The following is a 17780-nucleotide window of genomic DNA, read 5'->3' as shown; positions in this document are numbered from 1 at the left end:
CAAGTGATGAAAATAAGTTTTAACTTGTCTTTATTCACACTCTCTATGTGGGGAAATAGGCTCCAGGTCTGTAGATGACGTCACACCAAGAGGGGGCGACATATTAAGTCTGACAACGGAAATAAAGTTAGTTAGCTACAGATTACTCAAAAACAAATGGATATTATGGGGAATGACTGCCAGATTAATTTTCAGGAGCAAAATTCATAAAGAGAACTTTTTATGGAAATTTCAGTCGTCTGGGTCCTTCAACAAATCATTTTGACATTTTGTAGAGTGAATGAATGCGAAGACAGTATTTGTGTGTGTGTTTGTGTGTGTCAAACCTAGCAAAGCTCTGGTCCAGGCCCATCCTCGGGACCGATCTCTAATCATTTGAATTTCATCGATCACAGCCACTTCATCTACATAAACGCAAATAAAAATAAGTCATAAAGATGTAAACCTTTTCACCGTAGTGTGGATAACCATACATAAGGTGCTTTATTCGCTCACATGGTGTGGTGACGTTGCACATCTCAATGGTGCAGGCCACGTGAGCAGATACTCGACCATCTTTGTTCGCGAACGTTCTCTCCTCACCAGTAACCAAGTCACACTGTACACCCTGAGAACATAAACAACATGTAGGGAGTGCACGTTCCAATAAAATTAGAGAAGGTACAGTAATGATTCATACGGCGTCATTGCTCTTTGCAAAGATTTCGTGGGCAAGCAGTTTTAGCGGACCGCAGTAGACCCCTGACTTAGCAGTCAGGTAGCGTTGGATGGCGTGGTAGGTTTTGCCGCTATTAGTGGGACCGGCATGGAAGATCACCTTTCTCTGGATGGCACGAGCCTCAGGGTACCTGAAGGATACACACATGCATATTTAATGTACATACAACATGGACACACAAATAAAATAGCAATATCTATTTCATTTATTTAAATGTGTCTGCACAAACATGGCTCTTCAGTGTATTCACTAAACTCTAACCCACATTTACATTTTGTGTTTCACAGACTATTTGGCTTTGGTTTCCAGTGGGTCAACTTACTATAGTAAGTTTATTTTAATAAATATTTCATAAATCTTAAATCTGTGTAAATCTACATTCTTCATTCTCAGCTTGAGCTTCTTATTCCCTACAAACCACGCCAAAAGTTGTAAATGTCGAAGCGAGCGATTTTATCACATAGTGATGAATAATAATTAACATTTCATGTTTTAATCGCTTTAACTACAAAAAGCAATGCCACATTTTACGCTGTTAATTGATTCCAGATATGACCATGATAAATGAATTAGAAATAAAATATTTTAATAACTAGTCCATAAAAACTGTTTAGTGCTTTCTATACCGTATTTCTCAGACTATAAATCGCAGTTTTTTTTCAAATTTGGGCTGAGGGTGCGACATATACTCCGGAGCGATTTATGTGTGAAATTATTAACACATTGCCATAAAATATCAACTAATATAATTTATCTCATTCGCGGAAGAGACGAAAAAAATGTCAGCAATCGTCACAAACACGTCAACCAATAAGAATTTGGCGGGGTAGGGTCATGGCAGAAGTGCATTGTGGGTCATGGAATGCTAACTGCTATATGCTACTGCCGTAGCTATTAAGATGTATAATTTCATCGGTGGCGGGGCTTCCAAAGAATTGATGCCCTGAAATTCAGGGGTCTCCCTGGAAAACTGGGGACGTTGGCAAGCATGACCTATCAAGGGCCGTTCATATTAAACTCGCAGGCCACACCAACATTGAATTATCATATCAAAGCGCGGGCCGCACAATAATGCAAGTTTGAGACCCCTGCTCTAGAGCCAGTTGTGTCTCTTTTGATGACGGCATCCGGCTCTCAGATAAATCTTAGCTGAAATTATTTAACAGGATAATTAATAATTCCTCTGGTAATCGCAATGTTAAAAATAACGTTCACAATGTAAAAAATTCTCATGCATTTTAATCCATCTGTCCGTTTTCTACCGCACCAGTTCAAGAAGTCACATTAATGGTAAGATGTATTTTATTTATTATTGGTTAATTTCAGAATAACAATGTTATTAAAAACAATGAGAAACTTATTATACTCTAAAAATGTTGTTTTTATTTAAGAATGCATGCATTTAGTTGTATTCAGTGTTAAAAAAATATATTATATGGCTCTCACGGAAATACATTTTAAAAAATTTGGCTTTCATGGCTCTCTCTCAGCCAAAAAGTTTCCTGACCCCTGGTCTGGAGTGTCATGTGTCGATGTAACAATAAAAGAAAGGATCCGGTTGTCGTCTTAATGAGCAGTTTCATTCACAACATTAAAGCTACTCCACGTGCGCTTAACAAGCTGTTTTATTCACAATATTACAGCTACTCCACGTGCTAACTCCTGGCCTCTCAAACACATACACAACCGCACGCACCACAACCCGTACAGAATCACAAAATAAAAGCAGAGAATATCTCCATTTCAAAAAGAGAGGTAAAACAGAAGTAGTGAACAGAAGGAAAAAATTATAAGTAAATACCATAACGTCAGACAATCAGAAATGCACAAAGCCATCTTTGTTTACAGCGGAAGTCTACTGCTATCTTCAGCACCAACAGTAAGAAAACTCGCAAAAGATGGCACCAGAGCACAAATAACACTATTTTCCGTTTATGTTGGGTTCTGCGCATGTCAAAGTATTGTAATTCAAGCTGTGATGCATGAAAATGCACATTCCAATCAGATCCATTTTTCAGGGTCAATGTACACGGTAAAATTCTAATCCGAATGATTAATAAAATTAAATATGTGTTGTTCATGAACATGTGGCTACTGCCTTGAACATTACATCTTTTGACACATTCTGGTTTCCATTTTCTGCAATTCAACAGATAAAAACCCCAACATTGGTCCAGGGTATGAATAACAATGGATTTAAAAATCTATACATTTTTTGTTTACCAGTTCGCAGGGACTCTCAAGTCAGAAATCTTCCTCAGGTCATCCATACAGTCCAGCATGGGAAAAATTGTCTTAGCATGACGCATAAAATATGGGTAGATGTCATCTATGTGACCTACAGATAAACACAAAAAAGATAGCAGTATACATTTAGAATTAATGCTTTGCATTTGTATATCTGTACACACCTGCTCCACAGAGGATGTCACTAAGGATGATGTGCAGATCAGCAGGGAGTGTCGTCAACTCTAGGATGTATTTTCTAAAGTTGACAAAGGCCTGGTGGAAAAGTCGTGCTGCATAAAAGAAAATAATACTTAGAAACTGTTATTACTTCATTATCTTTTTTATTTTAATTTCTATAGGTTGCCATAAAAATGTATAATTAATAAAATTGTGTTGCAATATGTTCTTGTTTTGTTTAGTTTTTTGGCTATGCATGGTACAATTAAATGTGCGCTATATGTATTATATATGGACCATTTTTTGTTTTTTCATTGTGTTGTACTTAGTAGCTGTATGTAGAAATAGAGCCCGTGGTTCCAGGATAGCTGTCCTCTTTAATGCGTTTTATGTTTCCCTTGTGTATTTACTAGGGCTGTCAACGTTTACGTATTAACGTGATTAATTTTAAAAAAGGCAGCTTTGATGATAAATAAATGAAGAATAATTGCACTACTTGTTTTGACCGCACCCGTACGCAACAGGTGCCGCACAGTGTTACACGGTTCAGGTTCAGGTCATATGCCAGTGTGGTGATTGTCAGTGCGGTGTGCGCAGGGTGCAATTTGTACTTTTGACACACTCCAACAAAAGCTTACTTTTTTAATTTAATTTTTCTTATTTTTTTTTTTTGTCCTGTCCAGCTTCCCAGGCAAATCATATAATTTATGTAGATGCCCATATCGGCTGTCCAGATTTACTTTACAAAAGAGAAGTGTAGGATACTTCTCTTATTGTATTTTTTTCATGACATGGTCACTACTGCCCACTTTCTCTTGTTATATTCTTATTTCACTGTTATATTTTTATTCCCATTGTTGCTTTTTATTTTTTATTCTTATTGTAATATTTCTCTATTTTGTTTCCATTTAAACCCCCATTATTTACTTTTTACTTTTTTAAATTGATCTCAACTCTGTACACTGCTGCTGGAATCTTAATTTTCCTGAAGGAACTCTCCTGAAGGAATCAATAAAGTACTATCTATCTATCTATCTATCTATTTGAATTTGACTTTATTAAATGTATTCATATTATCATTTGGTACAGCCGGGCCGGAGCAGGAGGGGATAGAAAGAGAAAAAAAGGAAGACAGAGGGAGAAATTGTGGGGATAACAGGGGGTTTAGACAGAGAGACAAAAACAACAACAGCAAACACAACAATAACAACAAAAACAACAACAACGATAGAACAACACCAGCACATACGATATGTACAAATAATCGTAAAAGTGACAGCAAAGAAGCAGTTAGTGAAATAAATAATAATATGGAAATGACAATGAGCATTTTTACATTACAACTGGAGCAATACAAATACCAATAGAAAAAGTGCTATTGATCATGAACAATACCAATAGTTTACACCTCTATTATCAACAATACAGTTGTTCAAATGCAACAATACGTAGACATAATAACTAGGGAGATTAAAAAAAAAAAAAAGGAATACCGAAAGATGAAGGGGAAGAGAGAAAGGCAACTTATATTAATCTTGTAGATTGTTATAGTAACAATGAGTTAAGCTTTGTCAGTATGCCATGTGTTACCCAGTTTACCCTAGGGCAACAACGTTGATAAATGTTTGATGAAACGTGATTATGTGCACGAGTGTGTGTATGTACGTATGTACAGTTGTGATCAAAATTATTCAACCCCCACACAATTTTGGTGTTTTAGCAAGTTGGACATTTATTCCATATTTTGTTTATAGTCATATCAAATAAAGATGTGTCAAATAGACAAATGCAACTTAAATTGTAAAACTGTATTTTACAAAATACCAAAAAAGGACATTTTTCTTAACATCTCATTGAAAAAATTATTCAACCCCTTGAAGATCATAACTCTTAAGAACAGAATTTGAATAAGGTATTTTCAATCAGGTGTTGAAAACACCTGTAGATGTGATTAGAACCATAACAAGCAACAATTAAACTGATTGAATAAGACTGTGACGCTCAGCTTCTTGTAGATGGTCAATGGTGTATTTGCAACATGGTGAAGTCCAGGGAATGGTCAAAGAAGTCAAGAGAGGAGGTAATTTCTCTTCATAAGAAAGGATATGGATATAAGAAAATAGCAAAGACATTACACATTCCAAGAGACACAGTTGGGAGCATAATTCGCAACTTTAAAGCTAAAGGCACAGTGGAAACACTACCTGGGCGTGGTAGAAAGAGGATGCTGTGTGTGTACAGTGCTGAAAAACCCCCGGGTAACAGCTGAAGAACTACAACAGGACATTGCAGAGGGGGGAACACAGGTTTCGTCCCAGACAATAAGGCGCGCACTACGAGATGAAGGCCTCCATGCCAGAACTCCCAGGCGCACCCCACTTCTGACTACCAGGCACAAGGAAAAATAGACTCCAGTATGCCAAAAATCATCTGGACAAACCCCAAAAGTTTTGGGAAACTGTTCTATGGAGTGATGAGACAAAACTGGAACTCTTTGGGCCTATGAATCAAAGTTATGTCTGGAGGAGAAAAAATGAAGCTTACAAAGAGAAGAACACCTTGCCTCCTGTTAAGCATGGTGGGTGGTCAATCATGCTCTGGGGCTGTTTCTCTGCCTCGGGAATCTCCAGCGCGTTCAAGGCATTATGAATTCTATTTCCTACCAGGATATATTAGCTGCAAATGTCATGAAGTCAGTGACGAAGCTGAGGCTTGGGAGACGTTGGACCTTCCAACAGGACAATGATCCCAAGCATACCTCCAAATCAACATCAGAGTGGTGCAGAAGAAGGGCTGGAAGACTCTGGAGTGGCCTTCACAGTCGCCAGACCTAAATCCTATAGAAAACCTGTGGTGGGACTTGAAGAAGGCAGTTGCAGCACGCAAGCCCAAGAATATGAATGAACTGGAGGCCTTTGCCCAAGAGGAATGGGCTAAAATACCTGTAGATCGTTGCAAGAAGCTTGTGTCCGGTTATGTATCACGTTTGAAGGATGTAATTACTGCCAAAGGGTGTTCTACTAAGTACTAAAGATGCATGTAACTAGGGGGTTGAATAATTTTGTCAATGAGATATTAAGAAAAATGTCCTATTTTGGTATTTTGTAAAATAGTGTTACAATTTAAGTTGCATTTTTCTATTTGACACATCTTTATTTGATATGACTATAAACAAAATACGGAATAAATGTCCAACTTGCTAAAACACCAAAATTGTGTGGGGGTTGAATAATTTCGATGACAACTGTATATGTACTTGTATATGAACAGAATGTGTAGATGAATGTTTGTACAGTAAATGTATATGTACAGTTTGTGTATGTTTGTACCGTGAATGTGCGTGTAGATGAACGAACTTGGAGTACGTAGCATGGCTAACGTTAGCTGAGGCAGGTCGAGTTGCATTTAGCTGCGTGCTTTACATTATTGGCGTTTGTCACTCCTCCTTGTCTCTCATTCTCACTGAGACGGAAAACAAGCCTGCATTCTTACATACGTCACATACTCTCGCGAGTCTAGCGTCATAGCTCTCGCCGATCAGTGAGATAGCAGCATGGCTAACATTAGCTGAGGCAGGTCGTCCAAGCAGAGCGGTGCGGAGCTTGTGACAATACAAGAGAGAGATGGTGCGAAACTTATCACAAATGGAGGAAGAACAATAAATGCCCAACATAAAGTGCAGGGGGTCCATCATCTGGCGATGGTTTGGCTTCAAGTGGAAAGATATTCAGCAGACAACAGCAATGTGCTGTTCAATGTATATACTATGACGATTAACCTGTGTGATGACTGTATTATGCTGATAGTATATATTTGTACCATAAATTGATTAACGTGGACCCCGACTTAAACACGTTGAAAAACTTCTTTGGGTGTTACCAGTTAGTGGTCAATTGTACGGAATATGTACTGTGCAATCTACTAATAAAGTATCAATCAATCAATGCAAAGTATGCAGCAGAGCAACACCATTAATGTCTTCTTTCATTTAAAAAGTCACCGTGAGAGAATGAAGATTATTTAATGAATACAGTTTTGGTCAATTGACTTAGTTGTGATTTCCCTCTCTGCTTGAAAGTTTAAAATGAGCATATATTAATGCAGTATGAAGAACAATGTTTTAACGTAGACACATAAATCATCATACTGCTGTGATTATATGCATCAAGTGTTCATTCATGGCCAATGCAAAATATCGTAATATATATCGTATGTCGCAATATGGCATAAAAATATCACCCAGCCCTAGTTGCTCAATTTGCGCCCATTGTTATTGTGCTTACATCGCTGGCCACATGCACGAACGTAATATTTTGACGAAAGTGTCTTTCATTCTCACCGTCCAGGCCGTTTTCTGAAGCCAGCTTCTGCATCTCTTTCCTCTTGTAAAAGCGGTTTAGAATTTTCAAAAGCTCACCTAAACACAGCATAGCATCCTGTTAAAGGTCACATTTTAAACTCGTTTAAACGCAGCACAAGTAACTTGACTGACTTTTGTCCAAAGGCTGCGTTAACTCGGCCCCAACACTCCCATCTGCATATACATCCGTCTTCAGAGAGATGGGAACAAAAAGAGACGTGTCCGGAGCTTTTGAAGACGAGGACGTAAAACTTCTGCTGCTAACAACAGAACGACTCGGATGTTGTTTAGTCAACAAACTACGTCCAGAAGACACATGACAGCTCCTACCGGCGAGGCGAACAGCCCGAGTGCTAACATGGCGCCGAAGCCGAGAAAACAAATAAGAACACCGGTTTATTGACATGTTTTGTCCTTTACAGTTAATTGTACCCAACTGGGACTGTGTGTAAACACGGCGTCAATGAGTCGCCATTGGTTTGAAAAGTATTATACAAACTACGCCAACTTCGAAGGACGGTCAACACGCTTGTCTTCCTGCTAGGATCCCACGTTGGAGAGGACGCGTCTGCGCTTAGGTTGCCACAAGGATGCCTGTGCCAAAATATATAAGGCAGTCACACGTTTTTACATGTTAGGCGAAAAAAATATTTAAAGTGCAACTTATATATTTTTTTAAATGTAAATTTACTACCAGGAAAGCTTGTAGTAAATCTGGTGTCGATTACGCAGAATTAGAATGAATTAAAAACAGGCATATCCGGCAACACCCCGACGAGTAAAATGTTATTATTTAATGCACTGTGCCCACTGCACAGCCAATCAGGTTTGTCCTTACTGAAAAAAAACTAAAAGGTCCCGCCTTCTTTTGAGAGCCCTCCACACAAATAAGCGATTGTTTTATTAAAGTATTTATTTTGGCCGCCTTTTAAATGCATGGATACAAGTGTTTCTCATAAATACAAGTGTTTCTCATAAAAACAATTATGGTGGAACAGAACTTCGTATTGTCTGCCTCACAATACGAAGGTCCTAAGTTCGATCCCGGGATCGGGATCTTTCTTTGATTGATTGATTGATTGATTGATTGATTGATTGAATGATTGAAACTTTTACTAGTAGATTGCACAGTTCAGTACGTATTCCGTACAATTGACCGCAAAATGGTAACACCAGAATACGTTTTTCATGGCCCTAGTGTGTGAATGTGAGTGTGAATGTTGTCTGTCTATCTGTGTTGGCCCTGCGATGAGGTGGCGACTTGTCCAGGGTGTACCCCGCCTTCCACCCGATTGTAGCTGAGATAGGCGCCAGTGCCCCCCACGACCCCGAAAGGGAATAAGCGGTAGAAAATGGATGGAAATGGAATTTGTTTAAGTCGGGGTCCACGTTAATCAATTCATGGTACAAATATATACTATCAACATAATACAGTCATCACACAAGTTAATAATCATAGTACATACATTGAAATATTTAATTTTGTTATAATCCTGGGGGTGGGATGAGGAGGTTTGGTTGATATCAGCTACTTCACTCATCAACAATTGCATCAACAGTGAAATTGACATTGTAACAGTGTAGGTCTGACTTAGTAGGATATGTACAGCGAGCAGAGAACATAGTGAGTTCAGATAGCATAAGAACAAGTATTTACATTAGAAATACATTTGATTATTTACATTGGGTTATTTACAATCCGGGGAGATGGGATGTGAATGGAGGAGGGTATTAGTAAAGGGTTAAAGTTGCCTGGAGGTGTTGTTTTAGAGCGGTTTTGAAGGAGGATAGAGATGCACTTACTTTTACACCTGTTGGGAGTGCATTCCACATTGGTGTGGCATAGAAAGAGAATGAGTTAAGACCTTTGTTAGATCGGAATCTGGGTTTAATGTGGTTTGTGGAGCTCCCCCTGGTGTTGTGGTTATGGCGGTCATTTACGTTAAGGAAGTAGTTTGACATGTACTTCGGTATCAGGGAGGTGTAGCGGATTTTATAGGCTAGGGTCAGTGCAAGTTGTTTTACTCTGTCCTCCACCCTGAGCCAGCCCACTTTGGAGAAGTGGGTTGGAGTGAGGCGTGATCTGTGGTGGAGGTCTAAAAGTAACCGGACTGGCTTATTCTGGGATGTTTGGTGTCTAGATTTGAGGGTTTTGGAGGTGCTGGGGTACCAGGAGGTGCAACGTCAGACCAGTTGATCTGCCGTTTCTTATTTTTTCTCCTCTGCCCCCCTCTCCCTTGTGGAGTGTGGGGGGGGGGGGGGGCACAGGTCCGGTGGCCATTGATGAAGTGCTGGCTGTCCAGAGTCGGGACCCAGGGTGGACCGCTCGCCTGTGCATCGGTTGGGGACATCTCTGCGCTGCTCACCTGTCTTCGCTCGGGATGGTCTCCTGCTGGCCCCACTATGGACTGTACTCTCTCTCACTATTATGTTGGATCCCCTATGGACTGGACTTTCACAATATTATGTTAGACCCACTCGACGTTCATTGCATCCAGTCTCCCATATAGGGGTGGGTGTGTGTGGAGGGGAGGGGAGGGGGGTCACCCACATTTGCGGTCCTCTCCAAGGTTTCTCATAGTCATTCACATTGACATCCCACTGGGTTGTGAGTTTTTCCTTGCCCTTATGTGGGCTCTGAATCGAGGATTTCGTTGTGGCTTGTGCAGCCCTTTGAGACACTTGTGATTTAGGGCTATATGAATAAATGGTAAGAAGTATTTTATTTATTATTGGTTAGCTTCAGAATAACAATGTTATTAAAAATAATACGACTCTTATTATACTCTAAAAATGTTTGTCTTAAAAAGCACGCATTTAGTTGTACTCAGTGTTAAAAAATATGTGGTTTTCACGAAAATACATTTTGAAATATTTGGCTTTCGTGGCTCTCTCAGCCAAAAAGGTTTCCCACCCCTGCAATAACACACGAACTGGCACTCAATTACTTCACTCGGGGATTCCCGCCACAACACAAATCGCCCGTATGTGACGTCTTCGATGCGCGGTCCCATACTATCAACTAGTCCAGTGGCCCCCAACCACCGATTGGTATCGGGCCGCAGAAGAATTTTTTATAAAATGTTATTTTATTTTATTTTGTTTATTAAACATAAAAAGCACAAGATACACTTACAACTAGTGAGTGCACCAACCGAAAATACCTCCCTTTTTCATGACAAAAAAAAAAAGAAATGCCTTGCATATGACTCATGCAAGGCAAGCAGTGTCAGACCGTCTCCCGGTAAACAATTATTTACATTTAATATATTTTTACATTTGTAATTATTTAAGGTGTATCATACCCTAGGGTCACTATAGCTGCAGGTAGAAATACCGGGAGTTAAATTTAATCACATGATTCTGAACTCTCTCTTGGACCAGGTAAAAGGTCAAATTTGAGACCATTTCAAAACTTGACATGTCAATATAAATTTCCTTTAATCATGATTATTTTAAGCTCTATTTAGAGGTTCAAAATATATACAGTACATACACACAGATGCTCTTGATATGGTGTGTCATTGCAAAAAGATAAACATGCAAAACATTGGTTTCTTCATCACCTTAACAGTTTTCTAAAAGAAAAGATCCAACATGACTAGAAAGACATTGTGTCTGACAGGGGGGAAAAAATTAAATGTTCCTTGCACATAAACCATTCCCAATTTAGGATACAATAAAAGTTACATTCAACTGTTGAGCTGAAAATACAAACTCAATAGTTGATTTGAGTGATTTTAAGAAATCAATATCATGGAGTCACAATTTTCCACGAGGAGACAAAAAACTGTTTGAAATGAAAACATTTTTCAAACAATAATGTTTCCAACTGCAGATGAGGTACACCTCTTATGCTTTAATTTCCTTTTAGTTTATGTGAACCTTTTAAGGCATAAACATGCAACACAGGCTGCATGTCAAAGTCCATGATGCAAGATTTAACATAACCATTCAATTGTTCGAAATTCCATTCCAAAAAAAATTCCTGTCAATACGCAAGTTTTTCAATTTTGACAGGTGTTCTTTAAATAATTGATGATAATCAATGGACTTCCATGACTAGTGGATATTGATGTAAGAGAATAAGACACACACACTTCAGACAATGAACCTAACAGAAAACTAAACCGTGGAAACTGCATCACAAATCAATGAAAACCTGAAATGTAATCATCTGTAAATAAACTGTATTATACACAACGTTCATTTAAAAAATGGTTGACATTTTTCTTGCCCAAAAACAGGAAACAAAATACTGTGTTAAAAACAAATGATCAGATTATTTGTTTTTTTAAGTCCAATTTCTGACATCCCTGGGGAAAGAACGGCTTATGTGTCCATCCAAATGGCAAAAAGCATGTGCAACTAAAAAAGAAACTCTACCATAGAAGGTGTAGGAAGTTGCTAGTAACTCGGTCTTGGTTTTTTTTGCTCCTGCAAAGAGTTCAGCTTTTTATTGTGCGTGTAGTCTTGTGCCTTCAAGATCGAATGTCTCACCGCTTGACATCAGGCACTCAACATATTACGTGTACTCATGCATCCAAAAATAAGTGCGGTGCTGTGACACGGAAAGCACAGCTTTGAAGCTGAAGGGCGGAGGAAGATGTTACTGTGTGTGTGTGTGTGTGTGTGTGTGTGTGTGTGTGTGTGTATATATACAGTCCAGTAAGAGTGGGGTAGCCCTCACACCTCTGGCTGCTCAGCAGTGAACAGTTGGCATGTGTGTTTGTGTTTCAGTTCATGGCCTCGCTCGCCCTTACATCTCTGGCTCCTCTGCACTAGGCTGAGGTCGGGGATCTGGAGACTCGTAACGCTGGTGGAAGTTTCGTTTCCTCACCTTCTCTGGTGCTTTCCTCCACAACACAATCTCCTGAGGACAGAACAAACAAAAACATGAGCAGAGAAGTATGCAGTACAAATTACAGCACTAACTTTTGGTGACTGAAATGTACTTCACATACATTTGCTTCCAGGAGTACAACTTGTATACAGACGGTAATACCTGCTGTTTAAAGTATCTCCTGTCTTCTTCATCCACTAGCACCAGATTCAGGAAGAAGCGTACAGAGAACTTTTTGTTGACGTCTCTCATGGTGGGTGTCAAGTCGTACCCTGTTCAAAAACATAAATGAAATGCCAATACACACAATTTGTTAGATCCATAGTTTAAGCATTTTGTGGTTGTGTAGTCAGAGCCTTCAAATCTTGAAGAGAAGCAAAATGGTGTGAACTATTTGACAGCAAGCAACAGAGGGCGCTGTTGAATCAGGCTGAACTAGATTGCAACAAAGCCCTTTGCAACCAGGTGATCTGCCAATGAAGATGTTTGCTAAATTGTTGCACAAATCCGTACAGCTAGATTTGGTTTACTAATATATCTAATAAAGACAGCTACCTTGACCACCCCCAAACTGTGAACCATCACTGTAGACACTTTTCATCTTTGATCACTAAAGACACTTTAACTGCTGCTGTGACCCAAGGTCACCTCCATATTTATACTGTTGTGTCAATCAGAATGTGGAATAATGTTATGTCACTTACTGTGCCTTGTATATACATTTTTATTTTTAGCTAAGTACCGTGTGACTTGTTGAATGGTTGACTAGCAAAATAAGATTTTCATTGTACGGCAAACTGTCTGTTTAACTGTGCATATGATAATAAACAATCTTGAATCTTGAATATCTCAACAAGTACCAGTAAATTGCACATTTTCTATTGCGAGTGTTTTGTTATTCTTGTACATTTTCTTGTACATTTAATGCCAAGGTTTTACCTGCCAGAAACAGTCTAATGGGAATTGATTCCCCTTTAACCGGGGCTCCATCCATGATCTCATACTTAGCAACCGTCTCCGTCTCAGTGGTGGTACTGGGACCTGAAAACAATGGACAATTTAAGTATATTAATCTGTGTTTTTTCTGTCATGCTTGTTTTAAGTAAAGCACTTGTAGACAGTAGATTACTGTTTATTCGTGGTTTGAGATATTTGCTTCCCATCTTAGTAGTTTTCTCTGGTTTATCCATCCATCCATTTCTACCGCTTATTCCCTTTCGGGGTCGCGGGGGGCGCTGGCGCCTATCTCAGCTACAATCTGGCGGAAGGCAGGGTACACCCTGGACAAGTCGCCACCTCATCGCAGGGCCAACACAGATAGACAGACAACATTCACACTCACATTCACACACTAGGGCCAATTTAGTGTTGCCAATCAACCTATCCCCAGGTGCATGTCTTTGGAAGTGGGAGGAAGCCGGAGTACCCGGAGGGAACCCACGCATTCCCGGGGAGAACATGCAAATAATATTTTTTTAATGATAACTTAAATAGAAAATGGTTCGATGACACTATGTACAGGGAAAACAAGTGCTGTAGCTATGAATCTAGTAGGAAAAGGCCTTGGACAAGACACACGTTTTGGAAATACAATACTGTACAATACTGTAGACTGTTTCTTCATGTGTAAAACTGCATTTGAAATACTTTCAGCAATTCAGTGGCATATTTAAGTTTTTAGAGTAGTGGTATTTTATGGGTGGGTCCATTTTTGGCTGTTTTTTCTAATTTACAGTGGGTATTGGAACGAAATCCCTACAAATAGAGATTTACTATAGAATGCTTTTACATGCTTCCATATTTACTCATTTTGATTATTTGGACTTTGCTTTCCGATGCTCACCTATGCCTGTTATCTCCTTCTTGATTAGCTGCAGCTCCATGTGTTGGATTTTAATCCTGACCAGCAGGAAGTAAATTTTTCCAACAATTACATCTTTTAGGTGGTACCTAGCATAAAGACACAGACAGAAGACTGTTAAATGAATAATTGTTTAGATTTGACAATAGGAAGGAGTGTCGCTCTTACTTGGATTTATTGTATTCAAACTCGATGTGAAGACAGTCTTCTATGCCGACTTCCATCTTGATAGAGTTGTTGATGTCTGGGTAGGTTGCCAGTTGGTGGACAATCAGTTCGTACTCCTTCACAAGGTCTGACAGTCGACGCACTATTGTCACCCTCAGAAAGTACCTGCACAAAGACACATTATTGTTCTTATGGCTTAAAATGTTTTGCAAATGCAACAAAAGCTAATATTTACCCAGATAAATGTTATAATGACACTACCTTAGCCTGACGTTAGCTCCAGTATATGACTCGTAGGGCTTCTCCACCTGCATGAACTCAAAGTCATAGCTCTTGTTCTGGGTGAGCTCTCCTGGCAGTGCCAACTCTTTTAACAGATCCACAAACTCATGGGTGTTGCTTTTGTCAGAGAAAAGCTCTACAATAAGGAGGAAAAGAAGGTTACCAAGTTTAGAGCAAATAAATGTAATGCATTAAATTCAAGTAAAACATTGTTTTAAATTCCTGGATGATATTCCGACAATAAAATTGCTTTTTGGTCCAAATATTGAAGTCTTTTTTAAATTGATTAAAATTATGCAAGCGAGCAATAACCTGTAAATAATCAGTAACTCCAAATTCTAAAATGTGATTATTGTAATCTGATTTATAAAAATAATAATTATTTAAAGTCCGGCTTCCTCCCACCTCCAAAGACATGCACCTGGCGATAGGTTGATTGGCAACACAAAATTGGGTCTAGTGTGTGAATGTGACTGTGAATGTCGTCCGTCTATCTGTGTTGGCCCTGTGATGAGTTGGCGACTTGTCCAGGGATCTGAGCAGATGATGTTGTTGTGTCTTGTGCAGCCCTTTGAGACACTTGTGACCCCGAGAGGCACAAGCGGTAGAAATGGATTGATGGATTGACAGAAGTAATAATACAGCAAGTATTCATTTCAAACATAATACAGTGTGATTTCTCATGATTATTTTTTTACCAATGTAAAAAAAGTTAGGGACTTTTAATTATCCCAAATCAGTGAACAAACCGTTTAAATTGACACAATCTCTGTAAACAGAAATTGCATTGCAATAAATACTGAAGATCTTGAAGTGCTTTTTTTCCACAGTTGAAAAAACTGGGTCACTTGGTTTGTTTTGTTGTCGTTTATGGTTGCCATCACTTTTCAAACAAAATGGACATACTTGTTCATTCGTCCGTGTTGTTAGGCTTATCTTGCTCACTTGTTTGAAGCCAAAATTGTCCCACACAAGAAAATTGGGTTTTGCAGTCATCTTTTTTTCCTCCTAATTTGTTACTTTGTGGTGCTTCTCACCAGAAAGTTGTGACTAGCAAGGGTCTGTCCGTGCATCAAGTGCGCATAAGCCAGCAGTCCCCTTTGCGCCCACAGAGACAAATATTGTGGATGACCAACAAGAAGATTCACCCCATTCATTCAATTCTGCTATTGAATAAATATGTTCAGGTGCTGAGAGCGATGCACAGAGTGAACCCTCTTGTGCCCAGTCTTAAAGCAAGAGACAAAGAAAAATACATGGAGGTGGCAATTAGATGACAGCGAAGTTATCGAGTTCATTTTAATTGATCGTTTAATTAATTGATATATTGTCTACTCGTCTATGCCTGGCAAAAAATGCAAAATATTTACATTGTTAATATTGTACTACTGAGAGCTAGGATGGTACACAGGTTGAACGTAAACAAAAGCAATTTGTGTTAACACATGCATGTTGGCAGTCCCATTTCCGTGTCAAAAATGTTTCCATAAGATGACACGACTGTTTTATACAGGCGGCGTAAGCGGAATAGTGATGTTCTAAATTAAAACAAGTAACATGCTCACCAATCTGTCCAACAAACTCAATGCGGATGCCCTGGTGTTCAAGTCGCTTTCCTCCTTGCTTCACATTTAGAGTCACCTGTAGTGAAAACGGTCATCATAAGCATGTTTCAAAATCAAAACATTGATTATAAAATCATAAGAGCCATCCATTGCCATAAACAAAAAAGTATATCATCAAGTAATGGCAGAGAACAATCATCTAAAAGAGACACTAATCCAAAATATGACAACAAGGCTAAACAAACGTCACATGCCAGCTCAGTTTACCTTGCCGGACACAGACTCTCCATCGTAAAACAGATAATGTTTCTCCATTTTGCCATCTTCCGTCTTCAGTTCAGCAGTCTTGCGGCTCTCAGAATCGTTGAGCAGGACATCTATCTCACACACCGGCCCGAACAGACCCCCCAGGAAACTCTGAAAGTTGAAAACATTACTGGAAACACACTGTAATACAACAGGATAGTGCACAGTGAATCAGCTGTTTGGACACACATTATATGATACTTATGATCTTTTCATAGAAGTGACATTACAGTAAAACCTTTATTTTTTTTAATGCCTCTGTGCGCGACCTTTTCAGTTTACGAATCTTTACACCGCGTTAAATATTCCTCTGTGTGCGAACCATTTCTCGGCATACAAACGCTTAATTCATTCACTTATTGTTTCATTCTGCATGCTGCTTGAAGCCAATTTGATGACATTCCTTCCTATACGCGTGGAATCGGCCATTTTCAAGAGGCTGGTCCCCCTTGACCCCTGTAAACACCGGCGCGGCCAATTCAAAGACCTTCATCGGACAAGCGGCACTTCTGACATGTTTATTTCAACAATTGATGAACTTTGCACTGGTCAGAGCTGTGACAGCCAGTCTTAGACATCACTGTGTAATCAGAAACGCTTTAAATGTGTCCGAAATCTTACAGTCTCGCTGTACAGTTTCAGGTTGCTAGACAATCTCTTTGAGCTAGCATTTTAGCTAGTTAGCCCCCTTCAGTTCAAGGATTTTATCAGCAAAGGGGGCTTTGTTCCACAGCATGTTTTTAATTGTGATGAGATCGAAAAATATGCCGCGGCGAAACTTTGCTACAGCAAAGAAAAAAGCACGACCAGGACACAAGCAGAAGAAGGATTGCATCACACGGTTAGTTTGTGCTAACGCTAGCGGTGACTATAGGTGAAGCCTATCACTTTGTAACTCCTGGTGTGTTAAACAATGCCACAAATATTCGCAGACACAAGGTTAAAAGATTTTCCTTAGTTATTTTATTGTAGCAACATGGTAGTTAATGTTTTGGAGAACACCAATGAGACTTGTTTGTGTGTGTGTGTGTGTGTTGACATTTAGGCTTTCTGCAATATTGTTGTGTTGTTTGGAGATATATATACATATATATATATATACATATATATACACACACACACACATATACATATATGTGCATGTATATATACATACATATATGTACGTATATATATGTATGTATAAACATATGTAGATACATGTACATAAATATATGTGCACGCATGCACGCACGCACGCACGCACGCACGCACGCACGCACGCACGCACG

The 17780-nt window shown here is 39.2% G+C and overlaps 2 protein-coding genes across 3 annotated transcripts in view; both read right to left on the bottom strand.

Annotated features, from left to right (window-relative positions):
* Nucleotides 1–8074, bottom strand: part of supv3l1 (SUV3-like helicase) — a 34968-nt gene extending 26894 nt beyond the window's left edge. Inside the window, exons 1-7 of one of the 2 annotated variants that reach the window (XM_061879888.1) lie at nucleotides 7617–8074; nucleotides 7464–7541; nucleotides 3130–3237; nucleotides 2942–3056; nucleotides 680–848; nucleotides 496–607; nucleotides 327–404 (exon numbers count right to left, since the gene is read on the bottom strand). In XM_061879888.1, coding sequence (XP_061735872.1) covers nucleotides 327–404; nucleotides 496–607; nucleotides 680–848; nucleotides 2942–3056; nucleotides 3130–3237; nucleotides 7464–7541; nucleotides 7617–7890 — 934 coding nt within the window. In that variant the 5' untranslated portion in view covers nucleotides 7891–8074. The remainder of the gene's footprint in view (nucleotides 1–326; nucleotides 405–495; nucleotides 608–679; nucleotides 849–2941; nucleotides 3057–3129; nucleotides 3238–7463; nucleotides 7542–7616) is intronic. The other variant, XM_061879879.1, reaches the window with a different exon arrangement.
* A 2834-nt stretch (nucleotides 8075–10908) lies between these two features.
* vps26a (VPS26, retromer complex component A) overlaps nucleotides 10909–17780 on the bottom strand; it is a 15089-nt gene continuing 8217 nt past the window's right edge. Inside the window, exons 2-9 of the mRNA XM_061879902.1 lie at nucleotides 16471–16620; nucleotides 16204–16279; nucleotides 14618–14774; nucleotides 14357–14521; nucleotides 14171–14277; nucleotides 13267–13368; nucleotides 12490–12599; nucleotides 10909–12357 (exon numbers count right to left, since the gene is read on the bottom strand). Coding sequence (XP_061735886.1) covers nucleotides 12244–12357; nucleotides 12490–12599; nucleotides 13267–13368; nucleotides 14171–14277; nucleotides 14357–14521; nucleotides 14618–14774; nucleotides 16204–16279; nucleotides 16471–16620 — 981 coding nt within the window. The 3' untranslated portion in view covers nucleotides 10909–12243. The remainder of the gene's footprint in view (nucleotides 12358–12489; nucleotides 12600–13266; nucleotides 13369–14170; nucleotides 14278–14356; nucleotides 14522–14617; nucleotides 14775–16203; nucleotides 16280–16470; nucleotides 16621–17780) is intronic.

Source organism: Nerophis ophidion, linkage group LG02 (genome assembly GCF_033978795.1).
Source record: "Nerophis ophidion isolate RoL-2023_Sa linkage group LG02, RoL_Noph_v1.0, whole genome shotgun sequence".
Taxonomy (NCBI): Eukaryota; Metazoa; Chordata; class Actinopteri; order Syngnathiformes; family Syngnathidae; genus Nerophis; species Nerophis ophidion.
The sequence above is the reverse complement of the archived record's forward strand: the minus strand, read 5'-3'. Positions and strand labels throughout refer to the sequence as shown.